General features: G+C 58.3%; 1 protein-coding gene across 1 annotated transcript in view; it reads left to right on the top strand.

The window, feature by feature from the left end:
• Window positions 1–26,463, top strand: part of MYO15A (myosin XVA) — a 51,501-nt gene that overhangs the window by 14,927 nt on the left and 10,111 nt on the right. The window contains exons 12-59 of the mRNA XM_033089247.1: window positions 716–829; window positions 1,385–1,443; window positions 1,528–1,651; window positions 2,622–2,717; window positions 3,117–3,248; window positions 3,772–3,897; window positions 4,622–4,699; window positions 5,455–5,603; window positions 5,706–5,751; window positions 5,938–6,062; window positions 6,521–6,638; window positions 6,980–7,155; window positions 7,641–7,725; window positions 8,484–8,537; window positions 8,613–8,694; window positions 8,773–8,903; window positions 9,388–9,483; window positions 10,384–10,619; window positions 11,516–11,697; window positions 12,034–12,106; window positions 12,305–12,496; window positions 12,745–12,905; window positions 13,012–13,106; window positions 13,601–13,706; window positions 13,908–13,975; window positions 14,049–14,126; window positions 14,283–14,463; window positions 14,556–14,688; window positions 14,957–15,062; window positions 15,193–15,265; window positions 16,338–16,459; window positions 16,657–16,716; window positions 17,180–17,255; window positions 17,553–17,668; window positions 17,754–17,872; window positions 18,688–18,829; window positions 19,468–19,579; window positions 19,654–19,728; window positions 20,162–20,340; window positions 20,948–21,063; window positions 21,324–21,396; window positions 21,676–21,748; window positions 21,994–22,067; window positions 22,299–22,381; window positions 23,598–23,728; window positions 24,915–25,009; window positions 25,240–25,317; window positions 25,697–25,793. Coding sequence (XP_032945138.1) covers window positions 716–829; window positions 1,385–1,443; window positions 1,528–1,651; window positions 2,622–2,717; window positions 3,117–3,248; window positions 3,772–3,897; window positions 4,622–4,699; window positions 5,455–5,603; window positions 5,706–5,751; window positions 5,938–6,062; window positions 6,521–6,638; window positions 6,980–7,155; window positions 7,641–7,725; window positions 8,484–8,537; window positions 8,613–8,694; window positions 8,773–8,903; window positions 9,388–9,483; window positions 10,384–10,619; window positions 11,516–11,697; window positions 12,034–12,106; window positions 12,305–12,496; window positions 12,745–12,905; window positions 13,012–13,106; window positions 13,601–13,706; window positions 13,908–13,975; window positions 14,049–14,126; window positions 14,283–14,463; window positions 14,556–14,688; window positions 14,957–15,062; window positions 15,193–15,265; window positions 16,338–16,459; window positions 16,657–16,716; window positions 17,180–17,255; window positions 17,553–17,668; window positions 17,754–17,872; window positions 18,688–18,829; window positions 19,468–19,579; window positions 19,654–19,728; window positions 20,162–20,340; window positions 20,948–21,063; window positions 21,324–21,396; window positions 21,676–21,748; window positions 21,994–22,067; window positions 22,299–22,381; window positions 23,598–23,728; window positions 24,915–25,009; window positions 25,240–25,317; window positions 25,697–25,793 — 5,296 coding nt within the window. The remainder of the gene's footprint in view (window positions 1–715; window positions 830–1,384; window positions 1,444–1,527; window positions 1,652–2,621; window positions 2,718–3,116; window positions 3,249–3,771; window positions 3,898–4,621; window positions 4,700–5,454; window positions 5,604–5,705; window positions 5,752–5,937; window positions 6,063–6,520; window positions 6,639–6,979; window positions 7,156–7,640; window positions 7,726–8,483; window positions 8,538–8,612; window positions 8,695–8,772; window positions 8,904–9,387; window positions 9,484–10,383; window positions 10,620–11,515; window positions 11,698–12,033; window positions 12,107–12,304; window positions 12,497–12,744; window positions 12,906–13,011; window positions 13,107–13,600; window positions 13,707–13,907; window positions 13,976–14,048; window positions 14,127–14,282; window positions 14,464–14,555; window positions 14,689–14,956; window positions 15,063–15,192; window positions 15,266–16,337; window positions 16,460–16,656; window positions 16,717–17,179; window positions 17,256–17,552; window positions 17,669–17,753; window positions 17,873–18,687; window positions 18,830–19,467; window positions 19,580–19,653; window positions 19,729–20,161; window positions 20,341–20,947; window positions 21,064–21,323; window positions 21,397–21,675; window positions 21,749–21,993; window positions 22,068–22,298; window positions 22,382–23,597; window positions 23,729–24,914; window positions 25,010–25,239; window positions 25,318–25,696; window positions 25,794–26,463) is intronic.

The following is a 26,463-nucleotide window of genomic DNA, read 5'->3' as shown; positions in this document are numbered from 1 at the left end:
CCTCTTTGGGGTTGTGCGTGGTTTTCTTATTGATATATGAGAGCTCTTCATATATGTTAAGGAAATCAGCCCTGTGTCTCTGATATGAATTGCAAATATGTTTCTTGGTTTATCATTTCTATTTTGACTTTAGAGGGTGTTTGGTGTTTGGGTTTGGTTTTTTGTTTTAGCCTTGCAGGCTTTTAAAATTATTTTCAGGCATTTCATTTATCAAGCTTTCCTTGCATAAATTTTAGACGTTTTATCATTTTTTAGAGAGATTTATCCCTCTAAAATTATAGCAGCCTTCTCCCATAATTTTTCAAGACCTTTAATGATTTTTGTGTCCCTTTTTTAACATTTAAATCTTTGGTTCATCAGAAATGTGCTCTAGTGAGGTGTGAGGTAGGGATCCAATTCCTTTATTTCCAGGCAGTGACTCAGTTATGCTAATCCTCCGTCTTGAGAAATACATATTTATCATATATTAAATTCCTATGTACATTTACGTCTAATTCCAGAATTTCATTGTGCATCATTAATCTATTTGCAAGCTCTGTCTTTCCCCATACTGTTTTAATTATTTTACCTTTATGTTTTACCATCTCGTAGGACTCCCTGCACACCTATTTCAGAATTTTCCTGGCTCTTTCTTCTAGCTAGTTTATATTTTTTATATGAACTTTAAAGTCAGCTTCTCTAGCTGAAAACACACTCCTGTTGGTATTTTGCATAGACGGATGCACAGGAGGTGGCCTCGGTGGTGAGCGCCCGGGAGATCCAGGCTGTGGCCGAGCTGCTGCGGATCTCGCCCGAGGGCCTGCAGAAAGCCATCACCTTCAAAGTGACCGTGAGTCACTGGGCGCTGGACTCTTGCAGAGCCTCCTGCCAGTGTCTGCACAGAGCTGCTTTGTGGGGGCCCTCTGTCCCCCTTCCGTCTCCTCCTGTCCCATCCATCTTCTGGGTCGGGCCCAGAGCGGGGTAACCTCAGACCCCAAAGGCGTTAGGCACCCAATCTCTAGGCCTTTGCATAGGCTGTTCCCTCTGGCTGAAATGCTCTTCTCTTTTCATACCTACTCCTCCTTCAAGAGCCCACATAGGCATTCCCACCTGCAGGGAGCTGTCCCTGCCCTTCCTCCCTTCCCAGGGCTCATCTCGTTGTGTTAGTCTGCTATGCCTCTGTCTCCCTGTTAGACCGGCAGCCCCCACCCCCACCAGCATAGCCAGGCAGAGGAGGGGACAAGGCTGTCCTGTTCCAGTCCTGGCTGACTGTGTACCTGAGACCTAAGTCTTAGGTGGACCGAAGTCACCCCGTCTCCTCGCCCCCCCACCACACACACGCACCTCCATCCCCTGGGGAGGTGGTGGTCAGCCTACTGCCACTCAGGGCCACGTCCTTCCCCAGGAGACAATGCGAGAGAAGATCTTTAGCCCCCTGACTGTGGAAAGTGCCGTGGATGCCAGGTGAGCGCACACGCCTGTCTGCCCACGCCTCCAGATGCCTGGCCCCCACTGTGCACACCCACCCCCACGCCACCTCTTCTCCAGGGATGCCATCGCCAAGGTCTTGTACGCGCTGCTGTTCAGCTGGCTCATCAACAGGGTCAACGCGCTGGTCTCCCCACGTCAGGACACACTGTCTATCGCCATCCTGGACATCTATGGCTTCGAGGTGGGCTTCCGGGGTGGCTGAGGGTGGGGCACGGAAGGCTTCGTCTCTGCCTGCAGCAGAACCATTATCTATCGGCTTCCCTCCCTTACTGTTCCCCCGTTGTCGTCCACCGGTTCCCTCACTCCCCACGGGCACTCCCTGAGGCCTCTGCATGCCGGGCCCTGTGCTGGGCCACATAGGGGACCCTGGAAAGGACCAGACCTGGGCCCTGCCCTGGGGGGGATGGGGGACAGACACTGACAAACACATATGGTCAGAGCCATGACAGAGGCAGCCTGGTGCTAGAGGAGCCTAGAGAAAGCCCTTCGCCAGGCAGGGAGCAGGGAGCCTTTCTAGAAGGGGAGGAGACACCCCTGAGCTAATTCCTTAAGAACTAGGAAAGGTGGAGGGAATGGCATGCGCAAAGGCTGCATGTGTGGCGGGACATGGCATGTGGGGAGCTGGAAGTCGGGGGGTGGGGTGCAACTACTGTGTTGAGGCCACGACGGAGCGGGGGAACGGTGAGAGACACAGCAAGATCGTCATAGTAAAGAGTAGCTAAGACTCACGGCACCTGTCATGTGCCAGGTACTATTCTAAGTACTTTGTTTATGAATTTACTAATCCTAACAGGCACCTTGTGAAGTGGTATTGTCATCCCTGTTTTATAGATGGAGAAACAGGCACAGAAGGGTTGTCCAAGGTCATATAGTTAGAAACATTGGAACCCTGGAAGAAGGTTCCAGAGCCTGGGCCTTTAAGCAATGCCTAAGCTGCCTCTCACTGGGACCTAGGCTGTCAGGCTCAGGGTGTGTAGTGGGAGCCACAGAGCGTTCTGAGCGGGGGTCTGTGGTCAGGACTCCAGCTTTCTGCAGCTGCGGCCATGGAAGGCGGGGGGCACTGAGCCTGAGCTGGGGTGTCGGGGGTGGGCGGGGGCTGATGGGCTGCTGCCAAGGAGGGACCAGGCTCAGCCTCACCACCTGCCTGGCAGGACCTGAGTTTCAACAGTTTCGAGCAGCTGTGCATCAACTATGCAAACGAAAACCTTCAATACCTTTTCAATAAGATCATCTTCCAGGAGGAACAGGTGTGCACCCCCACCCCGTCCTCACTGACCATAGGACCTCTTTGGTGACAGACGGGATATGCTGGTCCTTTCAGGGCAAATCAGAGGTTGTCAGTAGGCCAAATGGAGGGAAAGGCATTGTAAGCTGGGGACCAGCACATGTCAAGGCCTGTGTTCTGGGGGGGAAGGTGCTTGGGTGCTGAGCCCAGAGAAGAGCCCTCTTGGAGGGCTGTCCCAGGCGGAGAGAGGAGCAGGGCCCAGAGATGCTTTATGTTGCCCTGCTAGGGAGTGAGCTCCCTGTGCTAGGAGGCATGCAAGCAGAGGTGCCCCTGGCGAAGTCCCTTCAGAAGGATTCAGCCTGGGAGGCCAGGTGGGTGGGACCTGGGCAGGGCTAGAAGGCTGAGCTTCTGCTGCCTGCAGGAGGAGTACATCCGTGAACAGATCAACTGGCGGGAGATCACCTTCGCTGACAATCAGCCCTGCATCAACCTCATCTCACTGAAGCCCTATGGCATTCTGCGCATCCTCGACGACCAGTGTTGCTTTCCCCAGGTGGGCCATGGGTGCTGTGTGAGCCTAGTCAGGTTGCTCAACGTCTCTGAGCCTCATTTCCTCATCAGGCCTGAGTCCTGCCTTCCTCTCTGCTCTGGCCAGGAGGTGGGGCCTCAGGACACCCAACATGCCATTCACAACCTGGGGTGATTGAGGCTGGATAGGGGGCTGCAGGTGTCCAGAGGAGGAGCTACACCAGCCTAGGAAGTCATAGAAGGCTTCCTGGAGGAGGTGACCTTGGAGTTGCGCCTCAAATTCTGATTGGAAAACACAAGGGTAGGATGGGTGCTCTAGGCAGTGGGACTAAAAAGTGCAAAGGCAGCTGGGAGCTAATCAGACACACTTATGTGCAGAGGTCCACTTGGGCCTCCTCACCTAGGGCAATGGGCAACCAGGGGAAGCTGTGACTTGTTCTCCTGCCCAGTGCTCACTGGGAACCAGTCAGGGCTGGAGAATTTGCTACTAGGCCAGGAACAGGGTGCCCAGGCTCCCTGCCCACCCACCGACCCCCACCTGCCCCCAGGCCACAGACCACACCTTTCTGCAGAAGTGCCATTACCACCACGGCGCCAACCCACTCTACTCCAAACCCAAGATGCCACTGCCCGAGTTCACCATCAAGCACTACGCAGGCAAAGTCACCTACCAGGTGAGACCCAAGACGGCCCGCGCGGCCTCCAGTGCCACAGCTCTTGGCTGTTGGAGGCATAGAAGCACAACACGGGCTCCAGACACTCCCACCTGATGCCCGTTCTGGTCCTGCTGATCCTCAGCTGTGTGACCTTGGACAAATCGCTTTACCTCTGTGAGCCTCAGTTTCCTCATCTGGAGAATGGGGATAATAATAGTGCCCATCTCCTGGGTGAGTGTGAGAAATCTAGGGCTGAGAGTGGTTTTGATAAAGAGTAGCTATTATCAGTAGTGATACTGTATCGCTGTGCTCACTCTCATCACTTATCTCAGACACATTCCTGCCCTGGAGTGGTCTCAGGCCAGGAGTCTAAGCCTCCGTCGCCATCTGCGCCTCATTTGTACCATGGGCACAGGATAATGTCCTCCACTGAAGATGGGGCCGAGACCCAGACTGGTCGTGTGAAGGGGGCTAGTGCCGCCTCTCCTGGGAGCGGGCAGGATAGTAGGGCAGGAGGAGAGGGGACCATAGCAGGGGCAAGGGTCCAGTCCTTCCTAGGACAGACAGGGAGACAGGCCTGGCGGGCAGGACCAAGATCACCCAAGGGCTGCAGAGAGGAAGGGAAGAGGAGGGCAGCAGGCAGGCTGAGGTGCACTGGGGCGGGTTAACCCTCTACCCTGTCCCCGGACTGCATGGGGCGGGGGTGGGGGCCAGTCCAAGCTGCCCCACATCCCCCTTTCAGGTGCACAAGTTCTTGGACAAGAACCACGACCAGGTGCGCCAGGACGTGCTGGATCTATTCGTTCGGAGCCGGACACGGGTGAACAAGCCTGACCTCCTCCTGCTCTGCCCCTGTCCCTGAGCACCCAGCCCACCCGCAGGCCACTCTCCCAGTCCGAGAAATGGGGTCCTGCCTGGTCCTGCCTCTGGCTCACCCTAGCCCTGGCCAGGCCCTGGCTCCATCCCGACCCTAACCCCATACCCATCCAGCTTTGCCTTGCTCTGTACTTTCTCCCATCCCTGGACCCGCCCCTGGCTGGCCCCAGTGAATTGCCCTGTCTCTCCGCTGGCCCATCATGGCCACGCCTACCCAGCCCATCCCCTCATCGAGTGGTTCTCCATCCCGCCCCATATTTCATCCACCTGCCTCTCTTTCCTCCTCTGGGAGGAAAAGGGCCTCCATTTCCTCCTCTGTGAAATGGGCACCCTCCTCCTGCGAATATTGCCAGAGTTCATGACCATGTCTGCAATAGGCTACCTCGGGCCCAGGCACAGTCAGTGCCTGTGTGTCCCCCAGACTGAAGAAAAAAGTCATGCCAACCACGGGACGGATCCCTTGGAAGGTGCTGAGCACCCTGACTTGAAATATATGCAAGCAAGGAGGACAGTGACCTTGTAGAGGGGCGAGGGTTCAGTCGGTTAGTTTTCTGGTCCCTCTGGCCTGGAGCTGATTCCTTTTGTTCTCTCTCTCTCTCTCTCTCTCTCTCTCTCTCTCTCTCTCTCTCTCTCTCTCCCCTGTCTCTGTCTCTCCGTGCCTTGACCACTGCCCTGGGCCTGCTATCCACCCTTGTCCAGGTGGTGGCACACCTCTTCTCCAGCCAAGCCCCGCAGGCTGCCCCTCAGCGTCTGGGCAAGACCAGCTCCGTCACCCGGCTCTACAAGGCACACACAGTGGCAGCTAAGTTCCAGCAGTCGCTCCTAGATCTGGTGGAAAAGATGGAGAGGTGGGCGTGGCAGGTGTGCGGGATGTAGCCTCACCTATGACTCCGAGGGGTAACCACCATCCTTCTCTGGGGCCTCACACCGCCCTCCTCCCCGCTGCCTAGGTGTAACCCCTTGTTCGTGCGCTGCCTGAAGCCCAATCATAAGAAGGTATGTGGTGGCTGCGGTCCCTGGGAGAGCCAAATGCTCTTCCCCATGCTGTGTGACCTTGGGTACATGGCTTTGCCTCTCTGGACCTCCATTGGCCCAGGCTACTGTGGGGACTGTTTGCCGTAGATAGTGCCCTTTGCCATGGGTGGGCCCATGTGCAGACTCCCTTTTGTGCCCTCCCCACAGGAGCCAGGCCTCTTTGAGCCGGATGTGGTAATGGCACAGTTACGCTATTCGGGAGTGCTGGAGACGGTGCGGATCCGCAAGGAGGGCTTTCCAGTGCGGCTGCCTTTCCAGGTGTTCATCGACAGGTACCTCCGTCAGCATGGGTCCTGAGCTCCACAGACCCCTACGCAGCCCCCCCGTGGTCCCAGAAATACACAACCCAGATAGAACAGAGCTGTGCAGTTGCTCGGGTTGTACACTACACAAGACTACCACATGCTGGCTGTTATATGGCAGATATACTTATTGTTTTGCATTTTTTCATAGTTCTTTGTGTTGATTCCAAAGAGGAATATTTTTAATAGCTATTATGACGTTTCCAGCAGATGGCAGTAAGGTTTCTTATTCTACTGAAACCATTTTTCCAATTATCTGACTCCAAGAAGTAGTCTTGTGGATGGAGTGGCTTTTTCTGATTAGAAGACACTGAGTAGAGCCACTCCTGGGACCCAGGCCTCCTGGAGACGGGGATAGAGGTGGTGACTCTGACCTGGTGGGCAACTGGGGTAGGTTCCCTAGCCCCAGGCTGAGTTGGACCCTGCAGGTACCGCTGTCTGGTGGACCTCCAGCACGACCTGCCGGCGAGTGGAGACATGTGTGTGTCGGTGCTGAGCCGCCTGTGCACGGTCATGCCAAATATGTACCGCGTTGGCGTCAGCAAGGTGAGTGCCACCCCACACTCAGGCCCTAGAGGCCCAAGTTCAAGGGCCCCGGAACTGGAGCCTGAATCAGAAATGCCCAAGCTAAAGCTTCCTGTCCCAGAGGCGGTCCAGCTGAGCTTGGTAAATGGATCACTAATTAGACCTCCAGACCTTTGCTCAGGCAATTCCCCCTGCCTAATGGACCTTCCCCCTTTCTTCCACCTCTCCAAACACAACCCATCCTTCAGCCTCTCCAGGAGGCTGCCCTGTCTCTTCTGTCTCCATGGACTTCTGGAGAGGGAGGGGTCCCCAGTCCAGTCACATGGCCCTTCCCTCCCTCAGTCCTTGTCTCCTGTCCTCAGCTGTTCCTTAAAGAACACCTCCACCAGCTGCTGGAGAGCATGCGGGAGCATGTCCTGAATATGGCAGCCCTCACTCTGCAGCGCTGCCTCCGAGGCTACATCATCCAGCGGCGTTTCCGCTCCTTGCGCAGAAAGGTCATCCTGCTTCAAAGCCGGGCTCGAGGCTACCTGGCCAGGTGCAGCCCAGATAGGGCAGGACTCCCTGGGGCCCTATGGCTAGGTTTGGGAGAGGCCATGCCTGAACTTGGGTAGTAAGCTCCCTGTCCCTGGGGGCATGCAAGCGGAGAGTAGGGGCCTCTGCAGGAAGGATGATCAGGTTCTCTGCGTCTCTGCTTTTGGATGTCCTTCTGTCCCAACCCCTGTCCCTCGCGACTGGTGGGTGGGAATCCATCCAGCCAAGAGGGACCCTGGGAGTCCGACCTGACGGGAAATACATGGTTCAGGCTGTTTAATCCAGGCCCTGCCACTTAATTTGCTATGTGACCTTAGCTAAGTGCTTCCCTCCTCTGAGCTCCAGTTTTTGTTTGTGCCAAAGGGTCCCAGAGTAAAGTGTGGGCACTGGCACCCAGGCCAAGCTAGCATGGGCATCTCTGATCCTTGTTCCCCTGTGACCCCAACCCCTAAGCTCCCACCGAGACATTGCTTTCCCCTCCACCCCCAGGCAGCGGTATCAGCAGATGAGGAGGAGGATGGTGAAGTTCCGGTCCCTGGTGCACACGTACATGAGCCATCGGCGTCACCTCAAGGTGCAGGCCTCCCCCTTGCCCTGTCCCAGGAGCCAGACCTGCCCGTCTGGGTCCAGGGCGCGGCAGGGATGGGGAAGAGGCACTTAGCTCCTAGGAGGAGACTGTCTTGGGTTCGAATCCCCACTCTGCCACTCACTAGCTGTGTGACCTCAGCCCCTCTCTTGCCTTGCTTCCCCATCTTCCCCTTGGGGTTGGAGAGGGTTAAATGAATATCACACGTGGAGGATTTGGCCTGGTGCTGGGTTCACAGTGGGGTCTTCAGTAAGTGGGTACGATTAGAATTTGGCAACTGGACCAGCACTGGATATGGTTTTGCTCTTACCTTGACGCCAGTTTTGGCCTACTGTCATATAAACCAACACCAGCAAGACAAATGTCATCCCCAAATCATTGGAAAACTCTGTGGCTTTTACTGAAGGTTTTGTGGAGCGCCGGGAGAGGGTTCCGTCACACGTCTCTCAGCTACTTCCCAGAATTCCTCTTGTGCCTCTGTCTCCCTTTTCCCACAGTGTTACTCCATCTGCCCGCTACACCGACCTCTCTCTCTTGCTCTTTCTCCCTTCTCCTCCCTGTTTCTCTGGCCACACCTCTACCTCCCTCGTCTGTGAGGTGGGGGAGTCATCTCCAGACATCAGGCAAACTGACCCCTTGTTTCTTGTGCTGGCCACCTTGTGTGAGCTGGCTTGGCCTGCCCGGGCCTGTGGCCTGCCATCGCCTCTGCCTGCCATTCTCCGCCTTGACCATCTGCTCTCCTGCAGCTGAGGGCAGAGCGGAGGCTCCAGGTGGAGGAGGTGCGGCTCCGGGAGCAGGAGGTGGGTGCGGGGGTCTGGGTGGCAGCAGGGGACAGGAAGGGAGGCCTGTCCCCTCACCATGCACTGTCCCTGCAGGAGCTGAGCAAGCGGGAGGTGGTAGCTGTGGGACACCTGGAGGTCCCAGCAGAGCTGGCTGGGCTCTTGCGAGCAGCGGCAGGTATGTCAGCACTGGACGGTGGGGTGGGGTGGGCACGGGCAAGGGAGCTAGGCCCGTCATGCCCTTCTCTCTCCACAGGCCTCAGGCCCGCCCAGCTGCCCCGGGTGGCCCCCGTGCGGGCTCCCCGGCTCCAGGCTGAGCCCCGTGTCACACTGCCCCTGGATATCAACAACTACCCCATGGCTAAGTTTGTCCGGTGCCACTTCAAGGTAAGGGCTGGCATGGGCCCTGGCCAATGGGCACTGGCCAATTAAAATTGCTGCTGTCCTCAGCCTGGGCAGGCTCCTGGCTGTACCCTGCAGGATCTGGTCTGAGCCCTTTAGTTGCTGGATTATAAGGAGTCTAAGAGCTCCACAGGGGGGCTGCATAGCAGTGGAGGGCCCGCAGGGACTCATGAAGTAGCTGTTTGCCAACCAGTCTGGAAATATTTGAGAAAGTTTACAATAAGTGGAGCCATGGCTGCTAATTTCCTGCCCTCCAGAAAGAGCCCAGATGGGGGCTCAGACTGTCTCTACCACTGACTCACTGAAAGCCAGTGTCTGCCCCTCTCCAAGCCCCAGGTTCCCCATTACACATTGGGGAGAGGAGCCCTTGCTTCCTAGGCTGTTGTGCCCCCAGCTGGCACAGAGCGGTGGCTCCAGATGTGCCTGTCAGTCCCGGCTCTGTCCCCATGGGTCTGCCCTGTGCCCGCAGGAACCTGCCTTTGGGATGCTGACAGTACCCCTGAGGATGCCCCTCACGCGGCTGCCAGTAGAGCACCACGCAGAAGCCGTGAGCATCTTCAAGCTGGTACGGGACTGTCCAGACGACCTTTGAATATGTAGCCCCTGCCCCTAAGGCCAGGCCACTAGGCCCCTCGGTCCTGCCTCCTGGACCCTCCAGTAGCCAAAGCCATGAGCCCAGACCTCTTCCTTGGAGGAGAGACTTCCGTTGGGGGTCGGGGTGGGGGTCTGGCCTTTTTTCTGGGCTGGAATCTGGGGATTAGGGGTTTTTCTTCTCCCAGCCTGCTCCCTGGCAGTGAGGCTCCCTCTCTGGGTTTCCATGGACACCAAGAATAGACCCAGGTCCTTCCCTCCAGAACTTCCTAAGAAAAGCAGAGCATGCCTGACTAGTGAGCAGCAGCATGGACAGAGCAGGGCACAGAGGCTGCTAATCCAGCCCTGGGCAGGGTTCCAGAGGGCTTCCTGGAGGAGGGGGCATTTGAACTAGGGTAGAAGGAGGTGTCAGAATCTCCCAGCCAAGGCAAGGCACAGAGAGAAGAGGAAATTGATGTGGTTAGAACAGAGAATCAAGAGAGCAAAGGCGAGAGGGGGCACGAGTCCTTGATTGACAGACTGGGAGCTCAGATTTCATCCCAAGAGCCCTAGGGAGCCAAGGAATGTGCCTCCTCTGGGGCCAGAATGGAGCAGGAGGTGCGGAGCAGGCTGGAAGCCAGGGGTGCAGAGCAGGGCTGAGGCTGCATGGGAGCTATGGAAGGTTCATGAGCACAAGAGAAAAAGCATGGATGTTGGATCTTGACTTTTCTCATGGTTGGGTGAACTGCTGTTCGTTTGACATTGGATATGGCTATTATATTGTAATGTAGGGGACTTCTTTATGGGCAGGGGGACACATGGGAAGGACACATTGAGGGTGGGGACCTGGCAGGAACCACTTTTCGAGAGGCTCAGGAGAGTGTTTGTGGCCCAGATCCTGCGTTTCATGGGTGACCCCCACCTGCATGGTACCCAGGAGAATGTCTTCGGGAACTACGTTGTGCACAAAGGGCTGGCAGTGCCTGAACTGCGGGATGAGATTCTGGCACAACTGGCCAACCAGGTGTGGCGCAACCCCAGCGCCCACAACGCCGAGCGGGGCTGGCTCTTGCTGGCCGCCTGCCTCAGCGGCTTTGCACCTTCCTCGCGCCTCAACAAGTACCTGCTCAAGTGAGTGGAACCGGGTGGGACTGGGGTGAGGACGGTGACACTGGCACAGGCCCAGGCCCAGGGTGCCATGCGAAAGGTCAGGCCAGGAGTGAGGTCTCTGAGCGGAAGCTCAGGCACAGAGGTCAGCCAGGGGCTGCTCTCTGTTTCCACTGGACTCACTGCGGGGCCTAGGAGTCGGGTGAGACTGGATAAAGGACTTCCAGAACTCAGCAGGAGGCAAGAGCAGCGTGTGGGGAATTTGGAATTGAGGCATTGACATCATGGGGGTATAGCAGAGTGGTTAGGAGTGTAGACTCTAACAGTCTGTGTTCAAGTCCCAGCTCAACCCCATTGGAGCTGTGTGACCTTGGGCAAGTTACTTAACCTTGCTGAGCCTCAGTTTCCTCAATCTAAAATGAAAATAATAAGAGTGCCATCTCTTACTGAACCCTCTGAACCCTCACACTGAACCCTCACAGCCATCTCTTGTATAGGTGAGAACTTGGTGGCAGGCTCAGAGAGGGCAGACAAGCACTCAGGTTGCCTGGTAAAAGAATGGAGGGCAGTCCTCCAGAGTCCAGGCTCGTATTCACACCGTGTCGCAGACCCCACTCTGCCAATGACGTTTTGCTCCAACAAGCTTAGGTGGGTCAGCCTGGAACCTCTTTGGCCTATCCTGGGAGCTTCATGCTTCACGCTGCCTTGAAATACTTCTAGGCTAGCTTGGGACCCTTTCAGTTTAGCCCTGGAACTCTAGGCTCGTCTGAGATCTTTTGTAGCCTAGCCTCAGAACTCTGGGGCTTTTTCAGCCTTACCTTAAAGCTCTGGGCTGGCCTGGGCCTCCCTTAAACTAGCCTCCGAATCTTTCCCCACCCTGAGCTAGCCTCTTCATCCTGGCTCCAACTCCTACCTATTAGGTTTGTGTCTGATTACGGGCGGAATGGCTTCCAGGCCGTGTGTCAACATCGCCTCATGCAGGCCATGAGCCGAGCCCAACAGCAGGGCCCTGGGGCTGCCCGCACCTTCCCTCCAACCCACCTCGAGTGGATAGCAACCCAGGAGAGGGCTGGCATGGCGCTGGACGTGGGCTGCTTCAATGGTGAGCCACCCTCCCCCACTGTGCACTGCCTCTTCTCCCTCCCTCCCTCATGGAGGGGCAGCTGGAGTCAGCAAGCCCCAGCATGCCCTGGGGTCAGGAGAAGCCAGAGCTGGTTCTAGAGCTGGAGAAGGACCTGCTGGATATGGCCCTGGAAAGAGGGCTTCGTGTGGCTGTGGGGCTGGACCTGGATTGGGGACGGGGACCGGGGGAGAAGATGCAGACCCAGGGTCCTGGACGAGAAGGGCAGGCCTCGGTGCAGGAAGCGGGTGGGGAAGCCGCAGAACTGGGCTGTCGGCAGATGCCCCACACTGAGCCCAGCACCTGCTGTCGTCCCAGGTGACCAGTTCTCCTGCCCGGTGCACTCCTGGAGCACGGGGGAAGAGGTGGCTGGAGACATTCTGAGGCACAGGTTGGCTCCTGGAATGCCCTGCCCAGCACGCCCCTGTGCCCATGGGAAGGAGGGAAGGAGGGGAAGAGGCCAGATCCCTCGAAGGGCCCCATGGGGTCCACTCTGGTCATGTTGGGGTCTGGCTCACCCCAGAGGTCTTCCTAGGCAGTTCCTCTTGGCTCCGTCCCTCATTTCTGTCTCTTCACATGCTGTCCCCAGGGGACTGGCAGAAGGCTGGCGAGGCTGGACAGTTGCCATGAAGAATGGGGTCCAGTGGGCAGAGCTGGCAGGCCACGACTACGTGCTGGACCTGGTGTCAGACCTAGAGCTGCTCAGGGACTTCCCACGACAGAAGTCCTACTTCGTTGTGGGTGCAGAAGGACCCATGGCCAGCAGGGGAGGCCCAAGAGCGTAGGTGGCTACCTGGGCCCCTCACACAGATGGCCTTCCCAGCACGAGGCTCCCTCTCCCAGCTGCTGGGAGAGGCTGAGTTTTGAACTTAAGTCTCAAGGAGGTGGGGCTCACCAAAAGGTTCTTCCTCTAAAGGGAGAGAGTCACCCAATTCCAGGGTACAGAGGAAATGGGGAAGTGGTTTGGGAGGGCCGTGCATCTCTTGGTCTCTTCGGGAGTCAGCTGCTCCATGTTGCCCTCCCCCACAGGGTGTTTGGGAACAGCTGGGACTCGGACGACGATGCACCCACGAGGCCCCAGCCGCACGGGCACGTGCCCAAAGCAGCTAACTCTGATGGGTACTGCAGCCACAATGAGGACAGTACAAATGGGGAGACTGAGGCCCAGAGAGGGACAGCGACCCACCAAGGTCAAACAGCAGTGGCCGCTGTCTCTGGTGGGGAGGGAGCTTGGGGGCTATGGGAGGTGGCAGCAGGAGAACAGAAGTTGACTTTTGTGTGTTCCCCCACTGCCAGACTCGGACAGCCTTGGGGAGCCCACTGCACCACACAAGGGACTGGACTGCTACCTGGACAGCCTCTTTGACCCTGTGTTGTCCTACGGGGATGCGGTAAGGATGGCTGGGGCGTTTGCAGACCGCAGGTACAACACATACATACCAGAGCCATCGGGTGGTGTGACTCCTGGGTGTCGGCTGGGGACGGGGCAGAGGATGAGGGTATCCTTGCAGCTAGAGATGCAACTAGCTGCCTCTAGAAGGAGCCACAGCTACAGGCCCACCTCCTGTGGGAGCCAGCAAGGCACCCTTGCTCACTCTGGGAACTCCCACGAGACCCTCCAGGGCACGATAAGCAGCCCTGAGCAGGGCACAGCCCCTCTCTGAGCCTCAGTTTACTCCTCTGTGAATGGAGGGGGTGAGTTGGAAGCTCGCACGATTGTAGGAGGACCAAATGGAATGCACGGGGACAGAGGCTGGGCGTACAGCAGCCACTTGGCGGGTGGGACGCCCCTGGATGGAGGAGGTGGCTGGTGTCAGGTGCCCGTTGCCTTGGAACCTCGGGAGGACAGCATTGAGGAGGTCACTCGAGCCACTGCTGCCCCCAGGACCTGGAGAAGCCAACAGCCATTGCCTACCGCATGAAAGGGGGGGGCCAGCCTGGTGGAGGCGGTACCGAAGACACCCCCAGGAGACCTCCAGAGCCAAAGCCGAGTCAGTGCCTGCCCCCAGGTTGGTTTCAAGGTTGGGCAAGGCCGGGGCTGCCGCTGGTTGTTTGGGCTCCTTCACGTGCAGAATGGAGGCAGCTATGAGCATGGCGGGGGTGAGATGACTGGGAGGGCCGTGGTAGGGAAGTCCTGTTACCCTCAGCTTCTGCACCTTGGGATGCACGTCCTCTGACCCGGCTTTCCTTAGTCCCAGGTCTGGATGCCTCCACGTTGGCTCTGCAGCAAGCCTTCATCCACAAACAGGCTGTGCTTCTGGTAAGTGCCAGACAGGCTACGGGGCGTCCCACGAGCATGGGCCTGCCTGCTCACCACCACCACCTCTCCCCAGGCCAGGGAGATGACCCTGCAGGCCATGGCGCTCCAGCATCATCCCCTGAGCCCCACCCCAAGGCCCTTGCCCCCAGAGGTGAGCCTGGCCCGCCCAGGTGAGTGCTGTGCTGCTCCAAAGCATCATTGCACCTCTCTGAGCCACGACCCTACAGCCCATCCTGGGCAGACACAGGGTCCCTGAAGGCAAGCTGCTGTGTCCCAAGAAACCCACCTCACACTCTGCTCTCCACAGAAACCCCTAGTACCAGAGGCACGGCCGAAGTTGGTAGGCACTGGACCCCCGGCCAAGCCCGTGCTCCTGCGCTCCACACCGAAACCCTTGACCCCAGCCCCTGTGGCCAAGGCCCCACGGCCTCCCACCAAGCCCGTGGCTGCCCCCATTCTAGCTCAGGACCGGGCTTCTCCAGAAACCAGTGAGTGTCGTGTCCCAGCTGAGGGGGGCTTCCCAGCACAGGACTGGGAGCGTGGCCTCACCCTGTCCCCCACTCTCACCCCTTGCCCACAGCTTCGCCGTCCCCAGAGCTGGTCCGGTACTCGACCCTCAACTCGGAGCACTTCCCACAGCCCACGCAGCAGATCAAGAACATCGTGAGGCAGTACCAGCAGCCACCGGGCGGAGGACGGTCTGAGGCCCTCAGGTCAGCTCTGCCCCCTCACCGGTCCTCCAGACAGGTGGCCTCCTCACCAGGTCTCAGTGCTCAGCGACATTTAGGGAGTGAGTCTGTTTATGCAGATGGTCCCCGAGGCAGATGGGAGCCCAGGCTGCTCTCTAGGTTGTGCTGTGTGACCTCAGGCCAGTCTCTGATCCTCTCTGGGTTCTCATTTATGATGGGGGGGCGGAGGAAGAGGTTCCCTGTTGTAGGAATTTGTGGCTGGGAAGAGGAGACTCAGTGTCCAACCCACCAGGAAGGACGGCGGGAGGGTGTTTGTGAAGCGGCCGGACCCCCACGAGGAGGCCCTGCTGATCCTGAAGGGGCAGATGAGCCAGGCGGTAGCAGCACCCGGGACCCAGGTAAGGCCCAGGTAGAAGGGCAGACAAAGTGGGGCCTCCAGGGGAGCCTTAGAAGCCATGGCCCTGCTGCTGCCCCCCTCCACGGGGCCCACTTGTTACCCCCTGAGCACTCTCTTTGGGGTGGGGACAGGTACCCAGAGAGGCCGTGGCCCTGGTGAAGCCAGTGACCAGCGCACCGAGGCCATCCACAGGGCCCACTCCAGGTGAGGGGCCAGGAGAGAGGGAGGGCGGGGCAAGAGAGCAGGCGACCCAGGGTATGAGTAAGTGTCTGTGAGCACAGATGAGTCTCGGTCTGTGTGTCCGTGCCCTGAGCCTGTGTGAAGCTGCTGTGTACACATTGTGTAATTACATCAGCACTTAAGTACCTGACTTCCGGTCAGGCCCACCCTGGACTCTGAAACCTTTTGACACAGTACCATTTGTACCTGTAGATGTTACAGATGGGAAACAGGCACAGAGAGGTTAAATGACTTACTCAAGATCACACAGCTCAAAAGTGTCAGGCCAGAGATCTAAATCTAGGCCTCCTGACATCCCAATCGGAGCTCTAATCTCTATGTCCTTTGCCTCATGGCAGCCACAGTCATTTGAAGCGACATAAATAAGCCCCCATTATGTCCCTGGCAAAAACGCTCCAATGGCCCCTACTGGGTACAGGCCATACTCCTCACTGTCGCCCACGAGACCCTGCATGGCCGGCCCGCCTCCCCAATCTTGTCTCCTCCCCTTGTCCCCTCGGCACACTGTTCCTCAGGGTTCCTGGAACACACCAAGCCCACTCCTGATCTTTGCATGCCTGGCCCCTTCTTACCAGTCAGGTCTCAAGTGTCACCTCCTCAGAGAGGTCTGCCAGACCGCCCAGACTGAAGGACCCTTACAAACCAGCCCCCACCCTAGACTCTGTCTAAATCATCCAGTTTTATTTCCACCCCATAGCTCCTAGCGCTGAGCTTTGGCACTTTCGAATAATCTGTTCCACCCACACCTGCCAGGAAACTTTGAACTCAAGGCAGGTGCCTTGTCTGTTTACCGTGGCATCCCCTGCCCCCAGAATTAGCCCGCATCCACTAGGTGCTCTCTGTATGTGTCGTATGAAGAAGGGTCGGGCTGTATAAGCGTTCGTGGCGCACAGGATCAGATGTGTCTGCAGCCAAGGATGTGGGTGGGAGACCAGTCTGCCCCAGCCCCTGCCCCAATATGGGGTCGCTCCAGTCACCTCCTCGACCGACCCTGCCTCCCCTGACTCATGCCCCTCCGACTCGCTGCGCTCCCCAGCGCAGCCTTCCAGGTCGCTGGAACCTGCGGAGGAACCGGTGCAGACGCGGCTACACCGCCTCCTCAACCCTAACTTCTACGGCTACCAGGACGCCCCCTGGCGGATCTTCCTGCGCAAAGAGGTGCCTGAAACCAGGGGCGGGGCTGAATGGGGCCGGGGTGACCTACCCGGATCGGATCAGAGGGGTGGGGCCAGGAGAACTGGGTCTGAGCAGAGCTGAGCTAGGGGACCAGCGGCTCGTGTAGAGCGGGGTGGGGCAGGGTGTGAAGCAAGGTGAGGGAGCCTTCAGGGTCCTCATGGAAGCCCCGCCCCCCATAGGTGTTCTACCCTAAAGACAGCTACAGCCACCCTGTACAACTAGACCTCCTGTTCCGGCAGGTAAAGTCCTGTCTTCCCTCTCTGCCTCCGTGTGTACTCGGCGGGGTAGTGGGCACAAACACTGGCAGTCTGCAGATTCTGCTTCTGCTTCTTGGAGTTGGGTCCTTGACCATGTTAAGGATGGGAAGCTGTTCTCCTGCATCCCCCACCCCAGAGACAGGGTCAAGAAGCCCACGGTCCCATCTAACCAGACTCACAGTTTGTATGAGCCAGACAGGGCCCAGAGGGCAAATCCAGGTCCCACTGCATAGATTAGGAAACCAACCTGGGATGGGTGCTCTGGCTTGCGGAGGTGAGGAGAAAGGAGAGGGTCCTTGTAAGTGGGATCTGTTTACCGAGATGACCCCACTGCTGCGTATATGGAACCCCCCACACACATCCCCACTGGTCCTGCAGCAGCCCAGCCTGGGCTCTCTGTGGGGGAAGTCCCACGGGCTGCCTGCATCACGACTTATTCCCACAGATCCTGCATGACACCCTCTCCAAGGCCTGCCTGCGCATCTCTGAGGATGAGAGGCTCAAGATGAAAGCCCTATTTGGTACCACAGTGGGAGGGAAGGGAAGGGATAGGCCTAGTCCTCCTTGCCTCCCAGACACCTCCTTGCTCTGCTTGCTGCTGGTCTCTCCCATGGCCAGGTGACAAGTTCGAGGTTAGCTCTGCCTAACAGGCTGGGTGGTCCCAGCCATCCCATCTGTGTCTGGATATCATTTCCCAGTCTGGACACTGAGAATACAATGGCCCCGTACCTTCTTGCTGAGTGTCAGCCTCCCTCCCTGCAATGTGGGCCAGCAGGGGAGGGAGGAGAGGGCCCTGACCCCACCTGGTTTCCCCTTAGCCCAGAACCAGCTGGACACACAGCGGCCCTTGGTGACGGAGAGTGTGAAGCGGGCTGTGGTCAGCACTGCGCGTGACAGCTGGGAGGTCTACTTCTCCCGCCTCTTCCCCGCCACGGTCTGAGCCCCTGCTGCCCCCCTCCCACCTAGGGGCTTTAGGGATGGGGCGAGAGGACCCTCACATGCCCTTATCCCCACCGCAGGGCAGCGTGGGCACTGGCGTGCAGATCCTAGCCGTGTCTCACACGGGCATCAAACTCTTGCGGATGGACAGGGGCAGCAGGGAGGCTGGCGGGCAGCTGCGGGTCCTGCGCACCTACAGGTGACTGGGAGGTGGGCGAGAATGGCGCTATCTGGACATTGGGGCACAGACTGGCATCAGCATTTCCTCACTGACTTTCCACCGCCAATTACTGAGCACTTACAATGTGCCAGGCTTTGTGCCAAGCTGTTTGGTCCAGCCCGTTTTAGAGCTGGGGAAACGGGTTCAGGGAGAGGGTGCTCGTCTCAGGACACACAACCCGGAAGTGGAGGAGCCAGGAACGCGTTCTGCCGGCCCGCCTCGCAGACCACAACCCAGCCCTGCCCTCCCGGAGCGCTCTGCAGTGGGGCGACAGTGTGGCCAACAGCCCAGCCCAGAAGGGACAGGGAGCTGTAGCATGAGACCTTACTGACTCCTCTGGCCCCTGGCTGGCATCAGCCCCGTTTGTCTATCTCACAGGACAGGGGCAGAGCCTGGCTCACTGGGTGGGGGAAAGCTCCTTGCTTGGAAAGATGGAGAGAATTTGGTCAATGAAAGAAAGATAGATGTGTGTGGGCAAAACCTGGGAGATTGGCTCAAGGGGCAAATAGATAGATAGATGATAGATAGATGATAGGTAGATAGATGATAAATGGCAGAGGGTGGGGAGGACTGGAAGGTTGGTGGTAGGCAATGAGCTGGAGCCACGTTGGGACCAGGGAAGGACATGCCGGGGAAGTTCCTGGGCCCTTGCGTGGGGGCTGGTGTAATGGAGCTGAGTGTGGCTGGGCTTCAGGAATGGGACAGGGCAGGGGCAGAAGGAGCAGGATGGGTGGGGTAGAGGGTGTCTCTCTGGTCACGGGGTCCTGTCCTCATGCCACCATCCCATCCTCCAGCTTTGCAGACATCCTGTTTGTGACCATCCCCTCCCAGAACATGTTGGAATTCAACTTAGCCAGCGAGAAGGTCATCCTCTTCTCAGCCCGAGCTCATCAGGTCAAGACGCTGGTGGACGACTTCATCCTGGAGCTGAAGAAGGTCAGATGGCCCCCCGCCAGCGGTCGGGGCCTAAAAACAGGCATCTCCCACCCCAGATACATACCAGCCACGCCTGCCTGGGAAGTACCCATGTGTATGTGGGGAGGGGGCGGGGGGGCAGTAGCTGTGTCCGTCGACTTTCGTAGGCCTTCAGGCCTTTGCACAGGCTGTGCCTTCCACCTGTGACGCCCTTTCGCCTCTTGCCTACTCCTTCAAAAACGTTTTCTTACAACCTCAGCTGCTCTGAGTCGCACAGCAATTGCATCCCTCACCCTCCTGCAGTGACTGTACTGCCCAGCACTGCTCACTGCAATGGCACTGTCCACCCCCCACCTTCCCTCCAGACTGGGCATCCCCCAGGCTAAGAGCAGGTCATCTCTGCCTCAGGCTCAGCAGCTGGCCTCAATGGGGCAGCTTTGGGAAGGGGTGGAGGGTGAGACATGCACGTGCGTTCCTCAGACTCAGGCCTCTCGCCCTCTGCAAAGCCGTCCCTTCTGCCTGGAATGCCCCACCCTCCTTCACCTAGAAAAGGTTCCCTGATGGCTGGGGAGGAATGCCGTGGATGTGAGGAGCAGGGGAGTGGCCCCTGGGAGGAGGGGGATGGGCCTGTGACCCCTCACCCTGGCCGGCTGTCGCAGGACTCTGACTACGTGGTTGCCGTGAGGAATTTCCTGCCTGAGGACCCCTCCCTGCTGGCCTTCCACAAGGGCGACATCATCCACCTGCAGCGCTTGGAGCCACCTCGGATGGGTCAGCTGCCTTGGGAGGGGGAGGCTGGGCGAGGGGGCCTCCCTGGCGGGGGCTGACAGAAGCCTGGGCCACAGGCTACAGCGCCGGCTGTGTCGTCCGCAAGAAGGTCGTGTACCTGGAGGAGCTGCGACCGAGAGGCCCAGACTTCGGTGGGTACCCAGGGGTCCTGCGTCCAGACTCCAGTGCTCCAAAACCTGGAAACCCCAAATAGCTCACCCTGGTTTCATGCACTCACACAGCAGATGCATGATGGGGGTTTCCCAGTGCCCCAAAGGGGTCTGCCCTGGCTGGGTCTGCTAGTGAGTCCTGGTGGCCGTCCAGCCCAGCCCTCTGCCCACATAACTGGCTGAGGGGTCTCTGTGGGCATTAGTGTTGCCATGTTTGTAGCGAGTCTCTCTGTGCCACACGTGCTGCTCCACCTCCCACTGAGGGAATGCGTTGCCTTCCAGAGCCTCCAGTTTCCTCATCTGTAAATAGGCTCCCAGGCAGGAGGGGCCAAGCTACTAACTCGATCCCTAGAAGGCCCCTTAGTTCCAAGAGGAGACACTCCTTTTTGCCTCAGACCCCTTCCCCGCCCTCTAGGCTGGAGGTTCGGGACCATCCACGGGCGCGTGGGACGCTTCCCTTCCGAACTGGTGCAGCCCGCGGCTGCCCCCGACTTCCTGCAGCTGCCCGCCGAGCCGGGCAGGGGTCGCGCCGCTGCCGTGGCCGCCGCCGTGGCCTCCACCGCAGCTGCACGGGAAGTGGGCCGCAGGAGGGAGGTGAGACTGGTGGGGCGAGGCCAGTGGGGCGAAGACAACAAGGGGGTCAGGTCAGCCTGGTTGTGGACATGGATGAGAGCAAGGTTAGCCTAGGTTGTGGCCGGTTCTGGGAGAGGGCGAAGCTGGCAGGGCTGGCCAGACGTGTGACCCGTGGGATGTGCCCAGAGATGGTAGGACATGGGGCCAAATAGGGTAGAAAAGAGTGGAGTCCGCGGAAGGGTTGTAACCAGATCGATAGGGCAGGACTAGCCCTGGGATGGGGTGTGGCCAAGTGAGTGGGCGGGGCGGGCGCGTGAAGTGGTGAGAGCAAGGGGTGGAGTGAGCCAACACTAAGTGGTAGTGAGGGCCAAGGTCCGCTCGACCACGCCGCGGAAATGGGGCGTGGCCTCGTGGGGCAGGGGCGGGATCAGCTGGGCGTGTGGAGGGTGTGACTGAGCCGAGGGGCAAGGCCAACTGCACCGGGGTGGGTCTACGGGGGGTGGGGGGAGGGGCAACCTGGAACAGGGGGCAGGGTCAGCCGCGGGATGCCTTGTCGGCTTTCGTAGTGGGTGCGGGGTGTGGCGGCGGGTGTGGTGGACAGGCCCTCCCAGTTCCTGCCCCCCTGCAGGGTCCCCCAGTCAGGACTGGCTCAGCTGACCGTGGAGAGGATGGCCTGGCTCTCCCACCTTACACAATGCTGGAGTTTGCCCAGAAGTATTTCCGAGACCCTCGGAGGAGACCCCAGTGAGTGGTGGCCCCACCCCTCATCCCGACCATGAGGAGGGTCCTTCTGGGACTTCTTGGAGCTGTCCAAGTGGGAAGGCCCCACTTCTGGTGGAGGGCTGAGAAATCATCCAAGTGTGAGGCCCACCTACAGCCTCAGCTCCTGGGAGCCTTCCAGCCTGGTGGACTGACATTGGATCAAGAATATTCCTGTGTGGGAAAAGGATGTAGCCACAGGCTGGGAGGCAAGACTGGTCAGCAGTGTCCACTTCCTTTTGCAGGGATGGCCTCAGGCTGAAATCCAAGGAGGGCCGGGAGTCCAGAACCTTGGAGGACATGCTTTGCTTCACCAAGGTGTGCAGCCCTGGACCTCAGTTTCCCCATCTGTAAAATGGTGATGCAGGAGCCTTCTCCCAGGCCCCTGGAGCAAACAGCCTTGTTCCCAGAGGAACCCCAGCTCTCACACCCTGAGGGCCTGAGTCTTCCCAGGGGTGGTATCTGTCTGTAGTGTCTACCTGGTGCCCTTCTCATGAATTGGATCCTCCTGTCATGAGACAGGACATACCGTGTGGCCCTCCTCTCTTCTGACTTGTCCCTCCCCCATCATGACACAGCGCCCCCCTCCCTTCACAGACCCCACTCCAGGAATCACTCATCGAACTCAGCGACAGCAGCCTCAACAAGATGGCCACTGACATGTTCCTAGGTGTGGGGGGTGGGACTGTGCCCAGGGCCCTGGGCCAGGGGGGATCTAGCAGTGTGTGACCCCTGCTCATCACCACTCCTCTGGTCCTCACGTACTTCCCCTCCCCTAACTCAGACTTGGGCCCTTTAAGAGGAGAAAAGCCCCCAGCTGCCCTGACCACCCTCTCAGGGAGGGGCCTGATGCTGGGGTCCCCTGAGGTGGGTGGGCAGCTGGGGGTCTGGTGGCCTGAGTGGTGTTCCCCACAGCTGTGATGCGGTTCATGGGCGACGCCCCCCTGAAGGGCCAGAGTGAGCTGGACGTGCTTTGCACCCTCTTGAAGGTCAGTCCAGCTGGCTGCCAGATGCTCTCTTCCCTGCCCTGTGGCTCACTTTCCCCTCTGCCAGGCAGAGTGGCAGGACTTTGGGGTGGGCAGTTTCTTGCATGGCCCAAAGAGGAGTGCATCCCACTGGTGGGAAGGGATTGGGGACAGGCCATCAGGCCTGTCTCCAAGTGCCCACTCTGTTCTTATGTGCCTGGTATGTGGCGTGTGACCTGGCCTGCCCTCCTACAGCTGTGTGGGGACCATGAGGTCATGCGGGACGAGTGTTACTGCCAAGTTGTGAAGCAGATCACAGATAACACCAGCACCAAGCAGTGAGTGAGCTGGGCCTTTACTTCTGTCGCTTCCCCCGCCGTGTCCATGTCTAGGAGGGGCAGTCGAGCCTCCCACTTCCGGATTCTTTCCTCAGTCCTCTTCCTCAGTCAATAGAGCACATGTGTTTGGAATTGCTTGGTCTGAGCAATCCTGCTCTCAGGGCTTCAGTTTCCTTATCTGTAAAATGGCCGTGGTAATATATGAGTCCACTTGGTGGCAAGTGACGAAACCCAATTCAAGCTGGTTTAAGCAAAAGAGGGTTTCGCTAACTGGAAAGTCCAGCACATGACTTTAGGCATCGCTAGATCCAGGTGTCACCAGGAAGCAGGCTTTCTCTGTATCCCGGCCTTGCTTTCCTCTGTGTTGATATTCCCACGCGACACCTTCCATCGATTGGCAAAATGGTTGCTCTGGGGACACATTTCCCAGCTCAGCAATCCCAGGGAAAGCAAGATTGACCAATATTTGCAGCAAAAATTCCCAAATCCAGTCTTATTGGCCTGACTTGGTCACATGCCCATCCCTGAACCAACTACAATGGCTGGAGGATACAGAGCTGTGATTGGCTAGACCTGGGTCACATTCTGCCGCTCTCCACACCTCACAGATCTAGGGAAGGGTGGGTGGTTTCCCAAGCGCTGTCCCAGACACTAGGTCCCCACAAGTGAAATTCTCACACCAGGGCAGTGTAAAGGTGAACTGCTGTGTCTCACGCAGGAGCAGCACACAGCAGGTGCCCCAAGTGTGCGCTGCTCTTGTTACCACTGGGCCCACTGTCCTGTCCCCAGCTCCTCCACTTCCTCCTCTTGCTCTCCACCCCCCTGGGAATTTTAGAACCACTCAGCCCGTCCTCCGGCCCCCATCCCCACCCTAGGCCTCACCTGCCTTTACCTTTGCACAGCCCCAGCAGGTTCCCCTTGCCTTGCTTCAAGGACCTTCACCCAGAAGCCTCTCCAGAGAGATTCTAGCCAGGGAAGGCTTGTTTCTTTGTGCATGTCGGGGCCTCATCCCCTCCTTCCTTGCCTCCCACCCTGGCTTCCCAAGCAGAACATACCTTCTGCAGCACTTTGGGGCCACCCTCCCTGCTCTCACCAGGCAGGGAGGCATGTCCTCAGAACACAGGAGCTGCCTGAGAACGAGAGACCTCCAGCGCTATCCCAGGAGACTCCTAGCATGGCTCTCTAGTGATGTGGCCCTATGTGTGTGTCCTCGCAGGGACAGCTGCCAGCGAGGCTGGAGGCTGCTGTACATTGTAGCTGCCTACCACAGCTGCTCTGAGGTCCTCCAGCCACACCTCATTCGCTTCCTCCAAGATGTGAGTCGGACCCGAGGCCTGCCCTTCCATGGTGAGGGACCAGCAAGTGGGAACCCAGGGCTGAGGGCCTGTCTGCATGGGGACGGGCTGGGCTGCCAGCAGGAGAGGAAACCCAGAGGGCCTGGCCCTCTACAGGTGCCCAGGCAGTGTTTACTAAAATTAATTCACTCCCCAGACACTTGTGGAGGTCCCACAGGGGCTGATGCAAGGGGTTTGCTGATCTAATGGGAGGGTGGCATATCAGGGAAAGCTTCCCAGAGGAGGCAGTACTCTGGTAGAGCACATGGGAGGGGTTTGTAGGTGGACTGAGTGGTGGAAGCAAAGGCTTGGAGGTGGAAAAGTGTGGCATCTGTAAGAAGAAGAGAAGGAGGTGGCAAAGCCTGGAGTCCTGGGGGGAGGTCTTGCTCCTCTGGCGTTTGGCAAGGGTCTTGAGTGGGTCCAGGTGGGGGTGGGCCCAAGGCTGCCTGCAGGGTCTCAGCCTTTCCCCCCTTGGAGTATGGATAAAAAGGGTCATTCCTCAGCCTCACCTCCAGTCTATTTCCATGGCAACTCCTGGGTCCCCGGAAGAAGGAGGCCAGGGCCCCTGTGGTCACCACAGCAGCCATGAAAGAGATAGGGTGCTCCCTGTCTCTGCCTCTGAATCCTCCTTTCTGATTCGATTACCAAACACTCCCAGGCTCAGAGGTGAATAGGCCCAGCTCTGGGGAAGGGCTCCCAGAGTCCTGCTACTCTGGATCGGACCCCTCCCCTGAGCAGGGTGAGAGCACTGCTTACCCAGAGAAATGGAGAGGCAGACAGTGGGTGGGGTCTTCTGCACTGGGACTCTGGGTGAGAGAGGGTGGTTGGCAAGGGGGTCCCAGCCGGCAGGGGCGTAGCTGCATCACCTGTCACAGCCTGTCGGGGGCAAGCTCCCTAGTCAACAGCTCAAGGTGACAGCTATTTCCAGGTCTCATAGGTAGCCCAGGGGACTGTGGTCTAGACAAAAGGCCTTAACCACGTGGGATGTGCGTGCGTTCAAAATCAGCTCCTATACTCCAGCCCTTGAACTTGGGCAAATCACTGCTCCTCTCTGAACTGTTTACTCAACTATCCAATCAGAGAGTAAAAGCCCGTCCCACAGGTTGTGGGGGGAACCCAGCAGGCTGGTGGCTGGTGGCACGGGGAGCCCCTTGCTCTTCCTGCTTAACCTGAGCAAGCCCTTACTCCTGTGTCTGTAGGGATTGCCAAGGCCTGTGAGCAGAACCTGCAGAAAACCCTGCGCTTCGGTGGTCGTCTGGAGCTCCCTAGCAGCATGGAGCTTCGGGCCATGTTGGTGCGTGTACAGCGGGCGGGGGTCAGGATGAGCGAGAGAACGTGAGCCCTGCCCAGTGACCTGTCGTGTGCTCAGATACATGCAGATGGGCCCTGTCAGGCCCAGGTGCACAAGTGTCGCTGCGTGTGCCTGCCCAGAACCTCTGGGCTGGGGGTGCCCCTGGTGTGGACAGTGGCCGGTCCAGATCCCAGGACGCAGCCTCTCCATCTTCTTACCCTTCCTTGTCCCAGGCGGGCCGCAGTTCCAAGAGGCAGCTCTTTCTTCTCCCCGGAGGCCTCGAACGCCATCTCAAAATCAAAACGTGTACTGTAAGTGAGGGAATGTCTCTAGCAGGCAGCCGTTGGAGGGGCAGGGACACCCCAGTCTTCGGAGTGGGTTCCCAAGGGTACTGAGCCCCTCCCAGGCTCTTGCACAGCCCCACAAGGCAGGACTTAGTTCTCAGAAGAGCAGACTGAGCCTTGGAGAGGTGGAACCTCCAGCTCAGGATCATACTACAGATAAGGGACCAGCCTGTCAGACTCCAAAAGCTGTGCTCCTCCTCAGTGAAGCTGAATCTCAGAGACCTTAGAGGACCGTCGCCACTATGCAAAGGGCCTGAGCAATGCTGCACTTGGCCTCCTACGGCCTGGGCAGCTGGAAGGACACAGGTCAGCCTGGCTGGCACAGCCTGACTCTTACCTCCCCCAGGTGGCCCTGGACGTGGTGGAGGAGATCTGTGCTGAGATGGCTCTGACACGCCCTGAGGCCTTCCATGAGTACGTCATCTTTGTTGTCACCAACCAAGGTGAGTATCCAGGAAGACCGAGCATGCTGGGCTCATGCCTGCCACCCTGGCCTGTAGGGTCCAGGTCACATGCCACGTCCTCCCTGGACCCCCTGAACCCCCATGTGGAAGGACCTCTCTGTGCCCTGAGCATCCCTTCTGCCCTTTGTCCTCATCTGCTCCATGGGGGTTCATGGCGGGCAGGGCCCTCTCTGATTCCTTCCTCTGCCCTCAGGGCTTGCTCAATGGGCAGGTTTCCTTTCATGGGTCCCCACTCCTAGAACCCACAAGTGCAAGCATTTTTCCTGCCACTTACGCCTTAATGTTGGCCATACAGCCCCCACCCTCGGTCTCACCAGGCCCTTTTCATGTGGCCCAAAGCCCTTCCAGCTACTGTCCACCCACTCTAGACCATGGTCTGGCCTGCCACCAGTGGGTCGGCTCCATCTACTTCAACGAGCTCTCCCTACTGCCTCTACGTTGCTGAACCATGCCTGTGTCTGTCCTCAGCCCTGCTTGCCCCAAGTCAGGCCAAACATGTGGGGGAGGGGAAGGCGGTAACAAAACGTTCCTAATAACTGACATTTATGGAGCAGATACTATATCCCAGGCATAGTTCAAAGCATTTAATTCTATCAGCTTTTTAAATTCCCACAATAACCCTATGAAATGAAAACTGTTGTCATCCCCA

The sequence above is a fragment of the Rhinolophus ferrumequinum genome, chromosome 21, assembly GCF_004115265.2.
Source record: "Rhinolophus ferrumequinum isolate MPI-CBG mRhiFer1 chromosome 21, mRhiFer1_v1.p, whole genome shotgun sequence".
Lineage (NCBI taxonomy): Eukaryota > Metazoa > Chordata > Mammalia > Chiroptera > Rhinolophidae > Rhinolophus > Rhinolophus ferrumequinum.
The sequence above is the reverse complement of the archived record's forward strand: the minus strand, read 5'-3'. Positions and strand labels throughout refer to the sequence as shown.